At 42.5% G+C, this 22,008-nt stretch overlaps 1 protein-coding gene across 3 annotated transcripts in view; it reads left to right on the top strand.

Moving 5' to 3' along the window:
• The window catches only part of LOC108233512 (pleckstrin homology domain-containing family G member 1), a 59,606-nt gene extending 38,951 nt beyond the window's left edge, over positions 1-20,655 (top strand). For all 3 annotated transcript variants that reach the window (XM_025005032.2, XM_025005031.2, XM_017412045.3), the window contains exons 3-17: positions 2,513-2,613; positions 3,371-3,440; positions 8,419-8,465; positions 10,180-10,330; positions 10,658-10,789; positions 12,341-12,523; positions 12,615-12,710; positions 13,095-13,181; positions 14,468-14,501; positions 14,646-14,738; positions 14,885-14,946; positions 15,040-15,231; positions 15,334-15,453; positions 15,556-17,401; positions 17,708-20,655. In XM_025005032.2, the coding sequence (XP_024860800.1) occupies positions 2,513-2,613; positions 3,371-3,440; positions 8,419-8,465; positions 10,180-10,330; positions 10,658-10,789; positions 12,341-12,523; positions 12,615-12,710; positions 13,095-13,181; positions 14,468-14,501; positions 14,646-14,738; positions 14,885-14,946; positions 15,040-15,231; positions 15,334-15,453; positions 15,556-17,401; positions 17,708-18,690 (4,197 nt within the window). In that variant the 3' untranslated portion in view covers positions 18,691-20,655. The remainder of the gene's footprint in view (positions 1-2,512; positions 2,614-3,370; positions 3,441-8,418; positions 8,466-10,179; positions 10,331-10,657; positions 10,790-12,340; positions 12,524-12,614; positions 12,711-13,094; positions 13,182-14,467; positions 14,502-14,645; positions 14,739-14,884; positions 14,947-15,039; positions 15,232-15,333; positions 15,454-15,555; positions 17,402-17,707) is intronic.
• Positions 20,656-22,008: the final 1,353 nt, after the last annotated feature.

Raw genomic sequence — 22,008 nt, forward strand, 5'->3', positions numbered from 1 at the left:
TAATCATCAAAATTAAACGAAATAAACATTTGAAATATATGAGTTTGTATGTAATGTATGAATATAATATACAAGTTTCACTTTTTAAATGGAATTACTGAAATCAATCTACTTTTTCATGATATTCTAATTTTATGACCAGCACCTGTAGTTTGACTTTTCTTAGTTTGCATGGGTTTTCTTTACCTGCTGTGCACTGAGCTCTTCTGGCCACTCAACTTTCTGTGTATTTGGTGTTTTGTTGTGTCTGTGTTTAATGATCTCAATCAGTCATTCATAAACAGCATTAAAAGAGCAGACTTTGAACTTCCTTTCCCCCTCTCCTTTTTCTGCTTTTCTAACTGGACTGCATGGACGGGCCATTTGAAGGAGATCACAGATTTAGAAATAACCTGGGAACATCAGCTGACCTGTGGAAACGCACACGAAAGGAGATTTGGTTGTTTGCACTTTGCATTATGTGGAGTAATAGCTTCCTACTGCAGCGTCGTGTTACGGTTATGTTTTGGTGAAAGACTGCTCGAGGTTAATGGTTAACACATGAAAGTTTCAGGTTTGTACACGTTATGTCTGAGGCTTTAGCAGGGGTGAACCTTCAGGTGTGTGCGTTGGCTGATCCCAGTGTTGAGTTCGTTGAGGCTGAGCGTGATGAGTGAGCGGGTCAAGCCGGGTCAGATCTTTGACCCCGTGCCTAATAAAGCATCACCTTACATATTACTTCCAATAGTCAACAAATTCTAAACATGACCTTCTGATGCGACCCAGAAGATAACCACCAGCCTGCCTGTAGGCAGGATTTTCATTGTTTCCTTCTGTAACTCAAACCCTCGAATCTCGACGTTTTGTCTCTTTAACCCGTCCAGGTGGAAGAAACAAGAACTCCTGGCTTTTGCAATTGCACTGAGTGAGGATGCACCAGTGAATTTGTTGATGACCAGAATTTGGCAATTTTGGGTTTGACTGACTTGACCGGTCAAACCAACTCTCAAAAGTTTGATTTATGTTTTCCAGTTAATGAACACACAGCTAATTTGTTCTAATAATATCATATGTTTGGTGTGGAAGGTTTTACTGAGCAAAGAAAACTCCCTAAAACAGGTAAACGTTCTTCCCCCTGCATGGACTTAATTACTAATGATGCTAATGGATAAATACAACAATATAGGAACTGAACCAGCAGACTGAAAATAAAGTAAACAAATTGAAGAGAGTCAGCAGGGAATGCCTCTCTCTTTTCCGTTTCTTTGTGGCTTTAGTGTTGCAGGTGATGAAATGATTACTGGGTGTGTTTGAGCTTGTTGAGGACAGCCTGGTGCTCTTCGTTTACTGCCCAGTTTCAGGCTGGTTCTAATGGCAGCTGGTTTAAAAGCTGCCATTAGAACACTTTCTCCTCCTGAAAGATAATCCTGTATGTGAGCATAGTTCATTATTTGAATCATTTGTGTTTGTGTGTGAACTGTAATTGCATTTTTGGTCAGGTTGGCAGCTTTTATTTGCCTGCAGGAGCAGATCCCATCCGAGCTCCGACTGAGACAGACAAGCAGGAGACATTTAATATAAGGGAGCACAAAGGCAGATGGGGTGTGTGATCCTTTCAAGCCTGAATGTATTTGCGCCACCTTTACCAGTATTGCAGTGCGAAGACTGGCAGACGTAGCCGTTATTTTCATGGGGATCGGTTTGTTGATTTTGTTCACGAAGCATCAAATTTTGGCATCGCGCAGCCAACAGTTCAGTTTCTGTTGCGGTAAAACAAGAGCATGTGTGTAAATGCTACCTGCACACACACAACCTAATCCGTTACAATCTCTTCCTCACATCTGCTGGTCTGCCTTTCTTTCTCTTCCCACCTTTCACTTTTGTTTTGCAGGGCAGACGGATACCTGAGGTTTTGTTTAAACACCACCTCGTCATATCAGCACGCATCAGTAACAGATGTGATCAAGGCAGTGATAAGACTGAGTTAAATCCTCCTGGGTTTACCTGTTTTTCAGCATGTTGACTCTGTTTCTTACCAACATTTAAAATGTTAAAGGACTAATTTAGAACTGCAGCAAACTTAATAGTCTGCAATGTCTCCTCATCAAGCAGTTTACACAAAACTGCAACAGTAGAATCAGGCTTTGAAGTAAAAAAGGGGGCTAGTCGATGATTTCAATTGCTTTCTGAGGCTTATTTTTGATTTTAGTCTTTCCCACACACTTTGATTTGAAGATAACTGAAATTCTGCTAAAAAATGACCATTTTAGATGAAGGTGAGGGGTGAAAGCAAACTTAAAAACTGCCACAATCGTCCGTTTTTAGGTGCTGAAGGAAATCCAGGGTTGAATCACTTGTCACATTTCTTAAAAAGAAATTTTTTCCGTATTGTGATTTATTATTTGTTGAGCACAGTGTAAAGTGAAGGTAAGTAAAGTTTAAAAGTTTGAAATAGTATCACCAAAAAGTGTAAATGACTCAAGTTGTCAGCCCTACAGTTTAACTTGACTTTTCTTTGTTTCTGTCTCTGCAGGACTACCTGGAGTGCATCAGTAACCAGTCTCGACTGGCCTTGAGCTCTGAGGATAAAGGTTCACTTTTTGGCAACATCCGTGACATCTACCACTTCAACAGGTACAACCTACCCAGAGCTGTATACTAAAATATGTTTTCACGAAACTTGTTTTATTCCCGATGTTTTAGAAAGGTTGCATTCCACATGAAGGAAACTTTGCTCAGTCGAAAGGCAACATGAAACCTGGTTTAGATTGGCATCAGTATCAGAATGTTAAAACAATCGTTGCTTAAAAACACACCCAGACTCTCACAGTTTCCAGCGAACAGTAAAACCGAGCTGAGCCACGTGTTTATTTCTGGTAAGAGCTTTCCTGTGGCCGTCAGGTGTGTGTTTCCCTCCTCCAGTACCTCTCCAAACTGTGTGCTTCTGACTTCTATATCCAGACAATGTGGTTCGTTGAGCATCGTTTATGGTAATCTGGAGACACAAACATTTTCTCCCAGCTATTCATTTCTCTGCAGCTGCACTCAGACAAACTGGCCAATAAAAGGATACATAAAAGCAGTTTAAAATGGTCAAAATGACCTCACGCTTTAGCCACGAAACAATCACTTCAGCAGCAGCCTTTTTCCACAGTGTGCTCTTATGCACACATACACATCTACACTTGGGAGCCGGCTATATGAATTCATGGAAGTTTCCTTTCTGTTCAGGGCCGTGTGCCCTAAGACCTAGTTTTTTTTACTCCTAAAATCCACAGCGATTGTTTGAAATTTTCATATTTATTCGACCGGGAAATAAGAGAAAGCAGGCCTTAAAACTGAAAAGAGATCTTATCGTGTTTGTTCACAGTTTCTGTGCTGTTTGTTTCAGAGACCTTCTGCATGATCTTGAGAAGTGCAATGCAGACCCCGTGGCCATAGCAGAGTGCTTTGTGTCCAAGGTAAAAATCATCTTATATGTGTCCACTTTGCTGTTTTCAGCACTAGAGACTAATTACTTACATTTATTCACGCATTTTATTTTCATTTTTTTTGTGCAATTCTATAAACTACTTCTACCTGTAGGACTTTTAATATTTAATTTTGCATGGTTGGGTTGGTGTGAGTCAGGGTTCTGAGTACTTCATCTGCACAGTCTGTTTCTCTCTGTGCTTGTACTCTTTTCCTCTGCTTGTTAAAACCTGCCATACAGCTGGTTTGGACTTTAGCACACACACACACACACACACACACACACACACACACACACACAAACTATTGTAAAAATAGTCTCAAAGGATAAAAGTGAAATATTATGTAAGATGGCAGCATTTTTTTTGAGGTGAGAATGTCCTTTTGGAAAGGAATGGCATTTACAGTAATTTTAACCACAGATACCTTTTTAAAGGAGTGGACTAAAAGCACGACTATCAAAACTGCCCTCAGCAACGTTACTCTCTGCAGAATCACTGCTCCTTATGCTTGTGTGGTTCCGCTGTTATTTTACACCCAGCCTTCATTTGTCTGTATCCCGCAAAAGATTGCACGATCATGCCCCATGATGGAGTGCAGCATTCCGGCATTTCTTCCTCAACCCATTACATTCTCTCCCTACCGCACTGCAATTACCTCCGATACCACAGAAGCAGCTGTCTGGCCACAAAAAGTCACATCTAGTGTCATAGACACCCAAAATACAGCAGCTGTAAATGAAACGGACTCGTTTTACTGTAGCCCACACAACTTCTGCACAATTAACTAAGATCCAGAGCATATTGATGTTTTTGTAAGCAGCTGTTTAATGTTTCATGAGCTCTGGAAGTAAAATGTTTGTCACGTATTTTTTTAAAAATTGGGTTTGGTAATACTTTAGTTCCTGATAATGAGGTCCGCTGCCTACTGGACCTTAATAACATCATAAGATTTGCAGCCAGTGAAATATTAATCATAAAAGCAGACAAATGTCCTTGTGGTCTTTCTTGTGCACTTCAGTGTGATTTCTGATCGGCTCAGACTTATAACATTGATCCAGTCTCCCAAAGCCCCACATTTAATTAGAATAAAAACATCCATCCCTGCCATGATTCATACTTTTAAGTCAAATATACAGTATTCACGTCCATCCTAAATATTCATCTATTCATTCTCTTTACCCGCTGGTTCCTGTTCAGGGTTGCAAGGAGACTGGGCCTTATCTCCAGCGGTCATGAGGAGGGAGGCGGGGTGCATCCTGGACAGATTGGCAGTCAATCACAGGGCCATAGAGACGAATAAGACAAGCATTCACATTCACCGAGGAACAATCTAGGGTTGCCATTTAACCTAACATACATGCTTTTAGCCTGTGTGAGGAAAATAGAGTACTCAGAGAAAACCCATGCATTCGTGGAGAGAACATGCAAACTCCAAGGAGAAAGACCCCCAGCCAGGAGTCAAACCTGCGATCCAAATGCTGCGAGGCAACATTGTTAACCAGCTGCTCCACCATGCAGCCTTTTTTTCCACAACCTAAACATCACACTTGATCTGTGAGGTTTAATTAGCAGACCAAGTGGTGTCCAGTGTGACAACACTGAGGTACCCACAAATGTCTTTTAACTGATTAGCATCTGATGCTAATTACTTTAAAAATTAGCAAAAAGTTGGCCTAATTAATCAGTCAACCGTTCAGTTGGTCTACCTCTATTATTGTGCTTTTACAAGCTAACTTCTAGAGTTAATTTATAATCTTGAATATTAGTGCAGCGATAATGGCTTCTTAGATACAGAAAATAATAAAATGAATAAAAAAAACTTCTTCTCTTTCTGGTGATGTTCACACAGTTCTCTTAAGCAGCCAAGAATCACAACACAGCAGAGCTTTTGAAGAGCAGCTGTAAATCTCTTAAATAATTGGCTATTTATCCTCATGTTCTCTTCTGTTCAGCCGTCCTTTCTGTGCTGTGCAGAAAATAAGCCTTTAAAGTCTTGTATGGGTTGCTACATGTTGATTAAAGTGCAGAGTCCAATTACACAAGACCTTTTTTTTTTTGTACTCCTTGTGATTAAAGGTGTTTCGGTGCCTACTTGCTGACTCACTCCGGTCAGTTCTGTCTTCAGAAATCATTGTACCAGAAAAACCTGGTGTGTTATTACTCTGTTATTAAACGGATGAGTGGGCTGTGATCCATATTAAACTTTTTTTTTTGTTTCTTTCTGTAGTAATTAATGGCCTGAGCTCCATCAAGTAGAGATCGTTCTGTATAATTTGCATGTAGAGAATGATATTTTTTTATTTTCCACATGAATAGGAGCTGCATGGAGCTCAGAACTCTCACATGTGATGATTATAGGATTTAACATGGTTTGTGTATGTTTCTAAAAAGAAAGTGTGTTATAGATGGGAGTTATTTGAAGATCTGCTGGTGTACCGTTCAACTTCAAAGAGTGTGATCTCGCACGCTGGCGTCTGCATACATGCGTGCTTCGCAGAATTTATTTTCCTTACAGCCATGTATGTACTTTGTGGTCTTGTGCTTTTGGTGCAGAGGGATATTAGGAGTGTGTGTCATCAGAAATCAATGGTGGCACATCTGGTTGTGTTTAGGCCCAGTCTGAGGCAGCAGCCTGCTCGACACAATGAGGAGGAGGAGGAGAGGAGCTCTGCTCTTCAATTTAGGAAGGTTCCCACAGAGGACCTCAGGCTAACAATTCAAAAGAGTCTGTGGATTGGTGTGCTTCTGTCTTAGTATATTTTGGGGGAAACATTGTTTATTTGCACTTTGCTTTAGGCATATTAGATGTTATATTTACTTAGAAGGAAAACTCAAACTTTCACACACATCTCCTGTTTGCACGCTGTAAGTTTTCTATGGATCAGATGTTGACTGTGTCTGAGTGCCTGCTTGCTCTCGGACTTCTGTCATCTGCTCTTTGTTTATGATATTGCTTCCTGTAAGCTGTCTGCAGCCTACCATACACACACACACACACACACAGCTGCAGACAAACAAGTGTTCATATCCTCTCTCACATTATGCAACAGCGAGGAGTTCATCTTCGAGCTTCTAAAAAAGCATAAACCGAAACAAGGGAAGACTTGAGGAACTTTTCCATGAATGATCAATGAAAAATAAATACATGAAGAATGTGTTGCAGAAATAGAAATAGGGAGAAATCCTGCCTGATGTGAAGATGATACCAAAGGGCTTCATTCCAGCTTTGATAAGTCATGCTGCTGCTGCCGTCTTTGATGTTCAGAGAGGTATGCGAGGTGGGAAAACGTGTCAGTTAAAGGGGCGGCAACGGGGGAATGAGGGGGTATTCAACCCGACCACGCAGAGCTGTTGGGATAAACAGAGAATTAAAGGCTGGAGCTCGGCTAATCACAAGCTACGGGGATGAGTTTCAGTTGGGATTGGTGAGCAGAGGAGAGTGGATGTCTTGTCTGTGGGCTCAGAGCATGCAGGCAGTAAACATGAAATAACCAGGCAGTAATTAAAGCTGACATGAGCCAGTGAAGATACAGGAAAACCACAGATACAGGCCAAAAATTACATAGATAAATCTTGAACTTTAAAGTGTAACTTGTAGCTTAACATGACCTCAGAAACCAAAAGTGCAAAAACACGTCGGATTACTTTGGTTTTAAGTTCATGCTTGACAAAAACTTATGAAGCTGTTTTAGAATCAGTTTAGTTTTTTTTGTCAGGACGTCTGAACACTGGACTTAATAGAACCTGCACAGACATACAAAATGTAAATGACAGAAAAGACATAAAAAAGGACAAAAGCTGGTTATCACCTAGGTTGTGCAGAGGTTTGTAGGGTCTATATAAAAATGTTACTTTTTTGTTCTTCCAGATGTTCGTTGTTTTCTATTTATTTCGCTTTAATAAAACAATCTATTAACAGGCTATCAGCTGTGGATGTCAACATGAAATCTGTGTTAAATTTTGTCAGAGAAGCTTTATTGTTGAGTGAAAACACGGCTGACTTCTCATATCATCATCCAAATAAATAATCCATACCAGACACAAGCAAACCCCAACAGAGTAATGAAGACCTCATGTTCACCACGATTGCTCCGAGGTAGCCTTTTTTTTTTTAAACATGCAAACAGATTTTTATAGATTTTCTTTTTTATTGATTGTTTAATTATCAAGACCCATTCAGTAGAAACATGCAGTTTAAACACTTGGAGATGGTTGCTGTGAACCTGCAAAATTCACTTAAAAAGGTTCTCAGTCCAAGTAAAACAGATGGATGACAGAAACTTTTGGAGTGTTCAAATCAGCTGTTTGATTCTGGAAGAAAAATCAGTTGAACCTGTCAACAAAACAAAGCCTGGATGTCCCGGGAAGACATTAGTGAGACGTCTCTGTCCAAGGCTCACCACAAGGTCTACAGCAGGGGTGTCCAATCCTGGTCCTCTAGGGCCACTATCCTGCATGTTTTACTTGTTTCTCTGCTCCAACACACCTGATTTGAATCAATGGGTGATTAACAGGCTTCTGCAGAACATGAAGAGGTAATTTAACCACTGAATCAGGTGTGTTGGAGCAGGGAAACAAGTAAAACATGCAGGATAGTGGCCCTCCAGGACCAGGATTGCCCACCTTTGGACTACAGCATTCAAGGTCCTCTAGAATGCTTGATTAAACTTTAAATAAATAAATAAATACATAAATTTTGGAAGTCAACTTCATTCAAGATGGCCACCATAGTTAATCAGCTTTAGCAAATATAAAAAGAGATAACTCAGTGGATGGATTCTTTCAAGAAACACTAATATTTAAGATTTTGTTTCATTCTGAAAAATGTGTTATGATTTCTCTCAGTTGTAGCAGAAGAAATGAACTTCAAACCTGCTAGTTGAGAATATGTTTTACTTCAGTTGACATAATCACGTTTCTGTTGTGCACCTGCTGCAGCTAACTTGTTCTTGCTGTGTTTTCATAGAGCGAAGAGTTCCACATTTATACCCAGTACTGCACCAACTACCCACGGTAAGAAAGCACTTTTTTTGTTTTTTTTTGGTGCGTGTTTATTGTCCGTTCAGAAGGCTACTGTACAGTTGTTATCCTGTCCCGATCTCACCTCCGCATGCGGTCTTCCCAGCGTCTCACATAGCTCCATTGTGTGTGCCGCTCAATGAATTAGCTTTTACTCCACCCTGACAAGCCGACTCTGCTCTATAGAGACCTCCTTAGCAGGAGTCGAACTGTCTAAGATCGGTTGTGCCTCGGGGTCTCTCCACCTTCTCTCCTGCTCATTTTTTTTTCTTTTTTTCTTTCCATTCTCTCATTGTGACAGCATACCTGCTGACAGACGGGGTATTAGGGTTGTCACCTTATCATACCTAATTCTGTTAATGTTTTATTCTGCTTTGTGTGAGCGCTGCGGTGCCCTGGGACACCTGGCTGGAGGATAATGTGTGTGTGGGGGGGTGGGTGGGAGATATTTGTGTCAGTGTGTACGCTGTGAGTGATAAAATCAGGCTGAAACGTGAGGTTACGCTGAACTGCACCTGTCTAACACACCTTCACCTCAGGCTGCAAGTTTTAGTCAAGAACGGCGTGCACGGAGGAAGAAACCTGTAACTTAATGAGGACTAATTGAATGCTGATTGTGTTTGTGTGCCGTTGTCAGCTGTTTCTGACAGACCTTCTCCCGCATCCACACAGCTGGTGACCCCCGTCGAGGTCACACATGACACACACACAGGGACACACTTGCACATCCACTCACTGAGGCTGCAGACGTATCATGGTCATACAGAGCTCTAAGGTCAGGTTTCCTCCAGAACAATGTGAGGCCTGTGTGGAGCCGAACTGGAATTTAGACATGCAGACATGCACATGTGCGCACACAAACACACACACACAAGGCGGAAGAATGAGATAAGTTTGCAACTGTCTTTTTCTGTCTTTTTCCACTGCACACACACACACACACACACACACACAGCCTGGGTAGCTACTGAAAAAGCTCTTTATTGTTCAGTAAGTCACACAGCTAACGAGCTCCACTGAGCAGTAAATCTTACGAGGTTGTAAAGCGCTGCTCTTCTAAAGTTGCAAATTTTAGTTTATATTGGCTTGGCTGACACTCTAAGCCTCATGTGCCTTCCAGTTAAACTGGCATCTGAGGCTGAAGCTGAGCTTTAAGATCAATAACTGCATTTAGGATCAGTGAAACGGTCTGAGGGCTGCACCGTGGAGCAGCTGGTTAACACTGTCGCCCCTAATTTAGATTTTTCTAAGTGAGAATTCTCTTTTATATGTTATTTTTTGAATGTATGAGTTCCTCTAATGGTTGCTAAATGTACATTTATTTAAGTTAGGCAATTATTGCTGCATTTAATTAACTGATAAATACATATTGGACAAAATTAAAGGAAATCTGTGTTGTATGTCATCCATTTGCTTTCCTGATTTCTAAAAACTCAGATTGGTCGACCTCTAATTACCACTGAAAGTTTTATAGTAATTTGTCAAAATGGTCTAGTTTGAAGTTGGAATGGGCGTTTCTCTTTGTCTCTATCGTGACATTTCCTTCAGTTTACCTTCTATCATTTTAAGCTGTTTCTATCCCGCCAGCTAAAGTGCTCAACTGTTAAAATTGTCAGCGCATTTATTAGACTGCTCCCTCTTCGCCTAGCTGTCAACCCACGATTAACCATAAGTCTGACGTCTTGTTTGCCGTGCTTTGTCTGCACAGGTCAGTGGCTGTGCTCACGGAGTGCATGAGGAACAAGGCACTGGCCAAGTTTTTCCGGGAGCGCCAGGAATCTCTGAGACACTCCTTACCCCTGGGCTCCTACCTGCTCAAGCCAGTGCAGCGGATCCTTAAGTACCACCTCCTGTTGCACGTAAGTCTGTCTGCCAGTTGTCTTTGCAAATGCACGCAGTGACGTAGAAAAACGAACAGCCTTTGTGAGAGCAGGTACACGCTTGCAAGCACAAACTAATGATTTTATTTCTATTGTTGCAAATGCATACGTGTGTTTGCCTCGGCCTCAAAGTCAGCCCTGGTGGAGGAGCCAAATGTTCAGACATATGGTGCCCAGTGGGCCTTTTCCTGTAGGTGTTCGTGTTGCTCGCATTGTTGCGAGCGTAGGACACACGTCGGCAACACTTGGATGAACATTTATACACGACATTTATACAAACGCTAACTCAGAGCTGGTTCGGTGCAGGAGATAGCCAACCATATGGAGAAGGACACCGAGATCTACGAGGTGGTCCAGGAAGCCATCGAAACCATGCAGAGAGTGGCCTGGCACATCAACGACATGAAGAGGAAACACGAGCACGCCGTCAGGCTGCAGGTACCAGAAGCACTCGCTCAGACACGCTTCCCAAGTCTCTCGCCAGCTAAAACAGACGCTGGAGGTTAAAGCCTTTAGAGGAGCCAATTTTTTTTTTTTTAATTTTATTATTGTTCTGCAGAACAGTGATGTGAACTCTGTAGTGTGAGACTCAGCCAAGGCCCCGTTCTCCCCAACATCTTACGCAAGACACTGCAGTTTCCAGCAGGCTAATGATGGCCTTGCATAAGGAGGAGACATAAAAGGAAGGCTTGTTTCTTTTATCTGCTCGGGAGACGGGACGGTCAGACGAGCACAGGAATGTGTGAAATCATTTCACCTTAGAGTACGGACGAAGTGCTGGCACGAGAGAACTGTTTTCTTTGGTTTATCTGGGTTATTTTTCTGTTACTTTTAATCCCAGAGTTACATTTTCTCTGCCTGTAAAAAGTGTGTCTGTTCCACACAATTGAAGAGTTCTGATGAATGAGCTTTAACAAATACAGAAATGGCTCTGCCTCAGTCAGTTTTCCAGATATTGAGCTAAAGGTTTGTTTGGTGGTAGCAGAGGGTCTTTCCTAACAGATACTCCAAGGACTATTAGATTATTCAAAAACCTGTTCAGCAGAAAACTGTCTCTCAAACCAAAAAAAAAAACTTGTGTGGCAGGAGTTTAAACAGCCACCTCACTGTGCAGCTTTCCCCTTCATCTCCGGCAGCCTCTACAGCTACGTGCTGAGAGGAAGAGTCTCCGTTGCACCTTTTATTTCGAACAGAACAGACCTAATGCCTTGTTCACATGGCAATTTGTCAGCTGATAAAATAAAGTTTGACCCTTTCGTTTATTCATTCGAGTTGAGAGGAAGAGAGTCAATCAGACTTTGAGGAGCAGGTGAAAAATAATCTGTTTCAATTTCCGAGTCCCCTCTCAGCTCTTCACACAAGCTGATTATCTCTGTGTTCATCGGTGTGATTAAATCATGTTGTTGTGTTTTATGGTGAAATTATAGCAGCTCTTAGAAAATCCGTTGATGGGTTTTTTTTTTTACCTGTTTTGATGGCCTGTGGTAAAATGTTTTTGTTAGAAACCAGGAAAAAGCTTATAGAAAAGGAAAAGAAATGAATAAAAGTCTTAATTAAAAGAAACTGATAATTAAGATATATTTATTGAGAAAAGTTATTTTCATATTTTTGTATGTATATTTTGACATAAGACCCCTTAAAAACATGACAATTTTTTTAAGAAAGTACTAAAAAAAGGTTTTTAATTTTTGGCCCTCTGAAAAGACTCAGGATTATGTGACCCACATTTAAACCTCTGACATGAAAGGCAGCAGGTGATATGAGTTCTTTTGTCTTTAATCTTTTTCTTAGATTTATTTTTTGTTGCGATTTAAAACAAATAAAAAAATCCTCCCAACCTAATTTTCAAGTCCTTCAGATCGAAATGATTTTTTTTTTTTTGATTTCCCGACAGTCACTGCAGTTGCCCGAGTGCCTTTCCTGTTTTGTGTCAGAATCGACAGAAACGATCTGACTCCCTGTGACTCTGTAACCTCGTCCTTCCCGCAGGAAATCCAGAGCCTCCTGACCAACTGGAAGGGCCCCGATCTGATCGGCTACGGAGAGCTAGTCCTCGAGGGAACGTTTCGCCTGCAGAGGGCCAAAAACGAAAGAACCCTCTTCCTGTTCGACAAGCTGCTGCTGATTACCAAAAAACGAGAGGAGACCTACACGTACAAGGCTCACATCCTGGTCAGTAAGACAACTCGAGGCCCTAAAGAGACGCTGACGACTGATGAAATGTTTGAGCTTTTTCATGCAACTTCCTGTCTGTGTCTCGCAGTGCTGCAACCTGATGCTGGTGGAGGTTATTCCTAAAGAGCCACTCAGTTTCAGTGTGTTTCATTACAAGAACCCAAAGCTGCAGCACACAGTCCAGGTATAGCAACACTGCTGCGTAGTGGTGAACGCCGGGCACATTTCGGCTGTAATTACATGTTTGGGAATGTTCTGTAGCTACCAGCAGCGTTGTGCAAGAATCCCAAAGTGTGATGATGATTTTCGGGTGTCTCATTGTTTTGTAGTGAATCCAGGCTCATCCCTCTGAGCTGCTCAGACATGTCGGGCGTTTAATGGCTAAAGGCGCTCATTGTCGTTACCGAACCACCATGTTTTGGGCGAGCCTTGGAAAAAAAACAAAAGAAAAAATAGTCTAGTGTGTGATGCACAAAAGCCATATTTTAAAGGAATCGTCTTGCTGCATTTAAAGTGCATGTGTGACATAATCCTCTTAGCGATGTTTTGTGCTCTGACACCCCTCCAGGCTAAATCTCAGCAAGACAAGCGCATGTGGATCTTACACCTCAAAAGACTCATACTGGAAAACCATCCTGCCAAAATTCCTGCCAAGGTAAGAGGAGCTCAGCAGAGATTTAAGTAGAATTTGTTGATGTCACTCTATCTTAAGAAAAACAAAAAAAATAGCCGAGCCTGATCCCCAACACACAGTCTGAGTGTTAACGAATTGCATAAGTACTTTGTTTAATACGTTGCCATTATTTGGAGTCAACTCTGTTTGTCTGTTAGCTAAATATTTCATGAATCAATGGATGGATTGTAATAAAACCTCTAGGAAATAAACGTTGGATGTATGTCTACAACTGATTAGCTTTTGGAGTCAGTCCAATTCAAGATGGCCACCACAGCTGATTGACCTTAAAAAACACAAAAATGGTTATAACTCAGGCAATTTCACAGATATTGTCCAAGAAGTTGGTGTGGTTGTAGCTGAGAGTCACTCACAACACATGCTCTTAAGTCCTACGAACTGCACAAGACCTTTGATTAAAACTTCAGCATTAACGTTAGGAGTCAACCCTGTTTGTTAGCAAAATATCTCATAAAAGGCAGTGGGGAATATGCATTTCTTCGAGGGAATGCTAGGCTTTTAATTTTATCTTCATTCTGTCTGTCTCCTCATCAGCCTTTGGCTATATTTAAGAGGAAGCTGAGGATTTATTTTTTCTGTTCAGTCACTGAACATCATCAGTGCCACTGGATGTAATGTAAGGTCAATGCTCTGCAGCTGCTTGCAGCGGTGGAAGAGTATCAAAACAAAGCATAATTATTCAACTACAAAATGTGAATATCAAAAGTACATAAGTAATGGCATCAAGTGAAGACATAAAAACTTGTAATATTATAAACAGTTATTGGAATATTAATACATTAATGTGTAAATAACAAGTTTCTGTTGAAACTGCTGGAGGTGAAGCAGCTTTAAGACCAGATAAAGCTGAATGGTTCTGTATTTTATTATTCAGAAAAAAAAAAAAAAACAAAACACTTTTTGACTGAGCTACCAACAACTTCAAGACATCTAAACTGTGACTCACGCTGTTTTCTTTGACAACAGACGTCAAAATGTTTGGAAACTAATAGTTTTAATCCTTAAAAACAAGTGAAGTTAGAAGTAGAAAGTTGATTAAAGCTGTCTAAAATATATTTTAAAAACAATACTCGGGTCAAGTACCACAAATTTGTACTTCGGTGAAGGAAGTCTTTCAGTCGCTGCTTGTAGAGCGTTTAAGCTGAACTTTGCCAAGACTGTAATGTGGCGCCACCTAGTGGTTAAAAGTTTTAGGTTTTCTAATAATCTGATCTTTTAAAATTCACTTGCTTATCCTTGAATTCCAGGCCAAACAAGCCATTTTGGAAATGGATGCAATACGTAAGTGCAAGTTTAATAACTGCTGTTTGTTAAAAACTAATCTTATAATATCTGTTATACTCTATTTTTTTTTCCCCACCAAATGTTGCTAGGTTCATTAGCTTTTAATTATTGATTTTTCTGTGATTGTTTTTTCCCCCCCAGACCATCCTGGTTTTCACTACAGCCCTGACAGCGACAAGAAAGACTCTCCTCAAACCAAGGAAGGCCCCACTCCTCGTAGAGGACGCAGAAAAGGTGAAAAATAATAATTTACTGGATTTCATAAATTTCATTTACATTTATTTAAACAGGGAACTGCTATAACAATAACACATGCTTGTTTGTTAAACTCTAGATGAGGAGAACTAAAGATATCATTTGTTTTTTTTCTGTGTTTCCAGAGCCCCTCTCCAAATTACTGAAGAATGCAAGGCAGAATGCCACCAACGCTGATGGTGAAAAAGTGAGGGATAATCAAAGATAATCAGTTTTAACAGGATTCCTAACCCGGTTTGTGTTTATCCTAAAACTCGCTGCTGCTTCTTTGCCTCCCCAGAGAAGCAGTTTAGGTGCCACCCTGCTCTCCCCCGTGTCCCAGCTGGCTCTGGGCACCATCGGCCGCAGCCGGAGCCTGATCAACCAATCACAGGAGTCCCTGGATCCCGGAGACCACTACGACCACAGCGACAGGGAGGAAGGGGATGAGTCACACCAGCAGGACGCTGATGATGAAGATGACAGTGGTTTGGTGAGTTTGTTGTGAAAATAAAACCAAACTGTACATTATTTGTCTTGAAATGATACAATACAGGCATGTGATTTATATGTCCTGATCACTTTTTTTGTTCAGGGAGGTGGAAAGAGACTGCGAGTTCCTGGTAAAAGCAGCAGGAAGAGGCTGAATCCTCAAGCGTCTGTTGACAGCATTGAACAGTGGAAAGCTTTCAACATGAGCGCTTCCGACTTGCAGGTATGCCAATTCCTATCTGTGGTTGTCTCGTTAGGTAATGTCATCCGGTTTCTTTGTTTTTGGATTCCACAACTCAATGTTCTTACTGTCTTTTTATCTCAGAGAGCCAGAGAATCCTTAGTGAGGGAGGGAAGCCACCACCCACCGCTCCTCAGGACACCCCGTGTGACGGAAGAGCCTCCAGACTCCCCCGTTCCCTCTGTGGTAGTCACAGAAACCGACCACTCGGTGCAGAACATTTGGGCAGACCATCGGGCTCGCAGGGCCATGTTCCCCACCCGCCAGAGGACGATGCAGCCTGACGACGAGGACGAGGACATCTACCAGATGTTTGTTCCCACCGAACAGAGCGCACCAGAGCCAGAGGTGGCCTCCGAGAGGACAGAGAGCACCTCCTCGCCCAGGACGGCCCGGCCCTGCAGCTGGCACGTGGAACAGGTGCCCACGGTGCAGGTGGACCCTCCGGCGGATGGCAGCAGAGTCCTGCGGAGGGCGAGCAGCGCAGGAGAGAAGGCTACAGAGGCTCGAGAGAGCCCCAACGATGAGCAGGCAGGCCACAGCAATTTGGAAGTGATTCACACCGAATCATCCAGTAACGACATATCTGGATCCTCCTCAGCCGAGCAGCTGACCATAGACGATCTTGAAAACGTTTACGACAATATCAGCTACGAGGACCTGAGGAGCATGGGTTTCATCAGGAGGGACCCTGACGGAAACCAGATGCAGAAAGAGACGACTTCACCGGCTCAGGGTTTCCAGGCTAACGCAGCGCGAGGAGAAAGCGCTCCAGAGGTCAGAGAGTCACCGATCGAGCCAGACAGTTCATCAGAGAGCAACCGCTCCTCCACACAGGAGGTGAAGCCAAGTGGGAACTGCGAGCTCCAGATAACAGAGGAAAATATTTATGACACCATCTGTTTCATGGAGAGACCGTCAACCAAGCTGAAGGCGATGAACGAAAGCGCTGAAGAAAAACAAGCGAGGGACAGTGCACTGAGCTCAGAACAAGACCTGACTGAAAGTTACAGAGGCTTTGTTTCAGAGGAGAGCCTCAATGTTAAAAGGAACGAAGGACCAGAGGCATCCCGTTGTGTCCCACATTCCTCAGAACCAGGTTACTCCTCCTCGTCTGCTGCTGAAACGTCTCCTCACAGGAGGAATAAGACGTCGGAGAACAGCGATGAGATTTGGACCGACTTCGAAAACTACATCAAGAACAATGAGAAGAAAGCTGATCGACTTCCTGCTGCATTCCCTGTGAGTGCTAACGAGTCGCCTAAGAAGGCCTCATCTGTCAAAAACAGCCCTACAAAGAGTCCTTCTGTGGTTAGCTCTCAAACCATCAGCACCCCAAGCAGGAGCCCTCCAGCACATCAGCCCAAACCCCCACCTGTCACCTCCACGCCATCGTTCACCATCCCTGTCATCAACCTGCCTGACCTTCAAAGTGAAAGCACCACAGACGACGAACAGCGCCACAGCCCGTCTCCTGCATCCCGCCCCCTTCCTGTTACCCCGGACCCCCCTCCAGGCACGGTGAAGAGCATCCGAAACAGACTGGCCCGACTCAGCAGCGGCAGCTTCCGGCTCGAGGACGACGATCTGGTGGAGCTCCCTCAGAGGAACGCCTCTCAGAGAGAGGGCGCCCTCAAGGACCTCCACAGTTTGTTTCCGGGGGAGCTGGCGGGACTGGACTCCCCCCTGGCCTCCTCCTCGCTCCTGCTGGGCGAGTCGGTGGACTTCCCCCTGGAGCTGATGGACAAAACCAAGAGCCGCGTGTTCCTGATGGCACGGCAGTATAGCCAGAAAATCAAGAAGGCCAACCAGCTGCTGCGCATGAGGAGCATGGATCCCGGAGATCCCTGTAGCCGGAGCAGAGCGGAAAAGAAACAGAAAGACCTGGCCGCCATCTTAGAGGAGAAGAAACAAGGAGGTCCAGCTATAGGTATTGTAAAATATTTACCTCTTTCTTTGAATGACAGCATGTGGTAGAGCTTCTTCTCAGGTTTTTTTAAGTATTATTTTCAAAATAGGATAATATATGTTATATGTAAACAGCCAAATAAAAGATATTGAACTTACTGTTCAAATCATCTTAAGACAGATGTTGTAACCAGTAATGAAATTAGTTAATATAGGGTTAGGCTTAATAACGCCACATTATTAATTAGTTTTAAAAAAAATAAGTCTTTGTTTGTTTGTCAGTGAGGCTGAAAGGTTTAAGCAGACATCGTGTGTTTCACCTCCTCAGGTGCGAGGATAGCTGAATACTCTCAGCTCTACGACCAGGTGATGTTTAAAGACCCCCTCGGTTCTGCCGGTCAGACCCCTGCCCCCCCGCATCACGCCCACCCAGGGCTGCCGTCCTCCTCGACCATGCCGGAGACCTCCCTGGAGGAGGACTGGCTGCTGTCCACCTACAGCAACGGGGAGCTGGCGAGCTTCGTGTCCGCATCCAGCGAGGCTGCAACCGCTTCCGGCTCCCAGCACAGACTCACCCACACCTGCTCCATCCCTTCTCTCAAGACCACCCCTCCCTCCCCCACTGCTCCGGCATCGCAGAGGTGGAGCTCGTGCATTTCGGCGCCGAACGCCGAGGAGGAGCACGTGTACAGTACCATTAAGAGACATCCTTCCTTTGATGCCCCCTCCTCGAATCCTTCCCCGTCGGGTCGGTGTCAGTCAGCCGGCTCTTTAAGCAGCCCCCAGCAGGAGAACCACCACCAGTCTGGGCTCAGATGTAAAGGAGCCGCTGTGGATCAGAACCCCGACAGACTCCGCGGCCCCGGTCTGGGCCGAGCCGGTCGGCAGAGCAGCCTCCCCGAGCAGTCAGATCTCACTTTGCACGACGGCCAGCACGTCGTGGTCCTGAACCGAGCGTCCGCTCAGAGCGTCCTCAGCGCCACTCAGAACTACCTGGCCAACTTCAAGGACAACGGGGAAGACGACGACGACTACGTGGAGATCCGCTCGGAGGACGAGGGCGAAGCGGAGCGCAGCAGGGCGGGGCAAAGGAACGGCAGCTCGGCGGCCCCTCCCGCTCAGAATCGAGCTCTGGTCCAGTCCCGGAGTCTGCCGTGCACCCCGGCCCGCTCCTGCGACCCGCTGAGGTCTTCTCTGGACCACGAGCATCTGGAGAAGTACCTCTGGAGTGAGCCGCAGCAGAACCAGCCCAACATCGTCCAGTCTCTGAGGGAGAAGTTTCAGTGTCTGAGCTCCAGTAGCTTCGCATAAGAACTGTAGAAATGTCACCGTAAGGGACAGTGCTGCTTCGCCTCGAGCGTCTCACGTCTGCACCACAACAGCAAAAATAAATATAACACAAATATAACCCATCTATTTAAACCGTTCTTTGACTGAAACCACATCTGTAGTGAAATAAGACAAAGCTTCAAAGTAAACATTATAGGTTGCTGATTTTGGCCGATGATGAAAGCCTGAACATGACCACTTCCAGGGATTTGGTGGGAGAGTTGGTTTTCAGTTTGGCTCAATGGATTTTTAAACTGAAAGGATTTTAAAGACTTTTAAATTGTCTGAGCCTTGTGGAAATAATTGGATTCTTTAGAATTATTCTCTGTGTTGATAAATCCACAGTTCAAACAAGATCCGCCTATTTTTATTTTATTCACAGTTCAGATCTTTTGAAGTGCAAATGTTGGGTGCAGTTAATATCTTACCTGTTGCAGATGGCTCTTTGAACGATCTCAGTTTGGAGAAAAGGAGTTTAATTCTGATCAGACTGACGAGCTAACGGCTAATCCAAGCAGAGCTGAGAGCAAAGTGGATTGCTGCCATCTTAAAAAAACTCTGGTTCATACAAATAGCATTTTAGAAATCTTTACATCATCATCAGTTTTAAACATTAAACAGTTATTTACGTAGAATTCTGTGTTTTTTTAGCACAGTAGGTGTTACGTCATCAATCAGGTCAGAATGAAATTACTTCTCACCAAAATGAGGTTATTCATAGACCTATCTGCAACGGGTAGGATATTAATTGTTCCATAACTTTCCCCCAGAGCACCTCTTCAGAACGTCGCAGCCGTCACTTTGACCTGAAAAGGAAAGATGAATCACGGTCAGGGCTTGTGTTTTTAATTGCTCTTACACTAAGTTTTGACGCTCAGAACCTCTAGACTTCATATCCGCTGCTCAGGCTAGTTTGTCCCTTTTTTTAAGGAGCTTTTAACAAACAAAACGCAATTTTTGTCTACTGCTAAATTCATTAGGTTAAGAATTGCTGAACTTAGACTTCTAAATCTGTTTTAAGATATTAAATGTCACTCTTCTGTCGTTTTTTAGATTATCTATAAGAAATAATAAGAATTCTTATTTATTTCAAACCTGTGAGCATCTGTGAGATGGAAGTGCAGTAGCTTTTGGGCAAAATGTGCATCTCGGTGTAAATTATTAGTTTTCTTCTTAATTCGGTTTGTTTTGAAGAGGGACCACGAAGCGGAGTTAGTTTAAAGATTACAGTACTGTATTTGGTGTAAATTTTTTATGTCTTTACTTCAATGGAAAGACGGTTATTTGTTTGTTTTGCTTTATGGGACACTGTCACACTACTGATATTACTTCCTCACTAACACGTTGTTATTAAAGGTCACTTTTCTTTTCTTTCGTTTTTTACCTCGAAGCAGCTCCGGGATTTACAGCACACTTAAAAACGCCAAATTAACGACGCCCACTTGTTCCCACCTTGTCGAGATTTCTGCGAGCCACAAACTGGTTGTGAATTAAAGTCAAGCATATTTATTAAAAGATCGATGTTTTACACTTTAGGGAAAATCTGAACAAAATACTGTGAATATTATTGGAAATTTGTCAACTTTTCTGTCACACACTGATTAAATCTTAAATAACGAGTCACAAAAAACACACAAGAAAAGCACAACGTCATTAAACCCAGCAGAGAAATATGAAGTATGTTTTTATTTTTTGTATATTTTTGTTTTATTGGTGGGGATTATTTGTCTCTTTTTTTTGTTGCACTTTTTTCTTTTTCAATTTTGCATCTTATTTGTAAACACTTTGTAAAGATGTACATTTTAGAGGAGTTATTCTTATATGCCATAGATATGCTTTATAATGCTTTGATGTTTAAGTTAAGTGAACTGTATTTTTGTAACTGCCTAGTTGTCGTTGCTCAACGAAATGTTGTACCGGAGGAAATAAAATCAAATTAATCTCCTCTTTTCTGTTCTCGTGGTTTTCTGTGGATCGACGTCCCGACAAACTGATTCCACAAAGTCGAATTGTTGCAAATAGTAAAAACACTTTAATTTTTGATCAAAATATCATCTCAAATTCAGTATAATTATAATTGACAATTCTGTAAACAGTGAATTTCCAACTTTATACAACTGAATGCAAAAAATGTTGGATGTTAAAACAATGTGAGAAGTTGAGTTTTTTTTTTTTTTGTTTGTCTTGAGGTTTTTTAGATAACTCTACTGCTCTTGGCTCTTTATCCGAACAATCAGCTCCTCTGAGCAACAACAGTCACTAAAAACTTAAAACTGTGAGCCCAGGAACATACAGCATGTCTGTTCTTGTGTGTCTCTGTGATGGACTCAAAGAAAGCCGTATTATTCTCCAGCCCCTGTGGGATTCTAAAGGAGATAAAGAAAAGAGGACATACAATACGTGTATTATTAGAAAACAGTAAACGGTTACGGGACTCCAAAAAAGGAACGGCCCGAAACCTCACGACTGAATGCAAAACCACTCTCCGGTGTGTAAATGTGATGTAGAAAAATGGACAAATAAATGAGCCTGAAGCCTTCTAGAAACAAGTTCTGTGACGTGAAGAAATAAATGTTAAAAACCTGGTTGATAAACACCTTTTCAACTATAAAGCTCAAAGTGGATCAACCTTTTGAAGCTTTGTTATACTTTTCAAGTCCTACAGGTAGTAAGAAGCACATAAAACATCTTAGTGCTTCAGGAAGAATAACTTAATACCACAGATAATAAATAAAAGATTAAAGTGTGGTCAATATGGTATCACACACTGATTTGAGGACTGTTCTTTACTTATATTGGCTTTAGAAAACAGACAGAGGCATTTAACAAACCTATAGACATATTTGCATATTATTATTATTATTGTTGTTATTATCATCAGTAGTTTATTATAAGGCATTGCTGCATTTTTCCCAAAGGGCAGTGATGTATATTGTACAATAGCAATCTGATTCAATAATAATATTAATATTCTTGTATTGCTGTTGAATAATCAATAAGCCGATTATTTCAGGTTGACACCATCAGACAGGGGTGGAAATTAGCACCCGCCACCGGCCAAATGCGGGTAAATATTTGAAGTGGCGGGTGAATTTGATCAACACACGCCACTGTGGCGGGTTGGCAATTTAAACAGAGAAGGTGTTATTTGTCCGCTTGACATATAGGGGGCAGCAATGTGCTCGAGTTGCTGCTGTTACGTCGGGCCCCGTTCCCCCATCAGATACGGCTCCCCCTGCGTCTCCGTAAATAATGACTTATCTATTAACAGAATTGTTTAGAGGGGCAAATATTTCTCAT

This window comes from Kryptolebias marmoratus, linkage group LG19 (genome assembly GCF_001649575.2).
Source record: "Kryptolebias marmoratus isolate JLee-2015 linkage group LG19, ASM164957v2, whole genome shotgun sequence".
Lineage (NCBI taxonomy): Eukaryota > Metazoa > Chordata > Actinopteri > Cyprinodontiformes > Rivulidae > Kryptolebias > Kryptolebias marmoratus.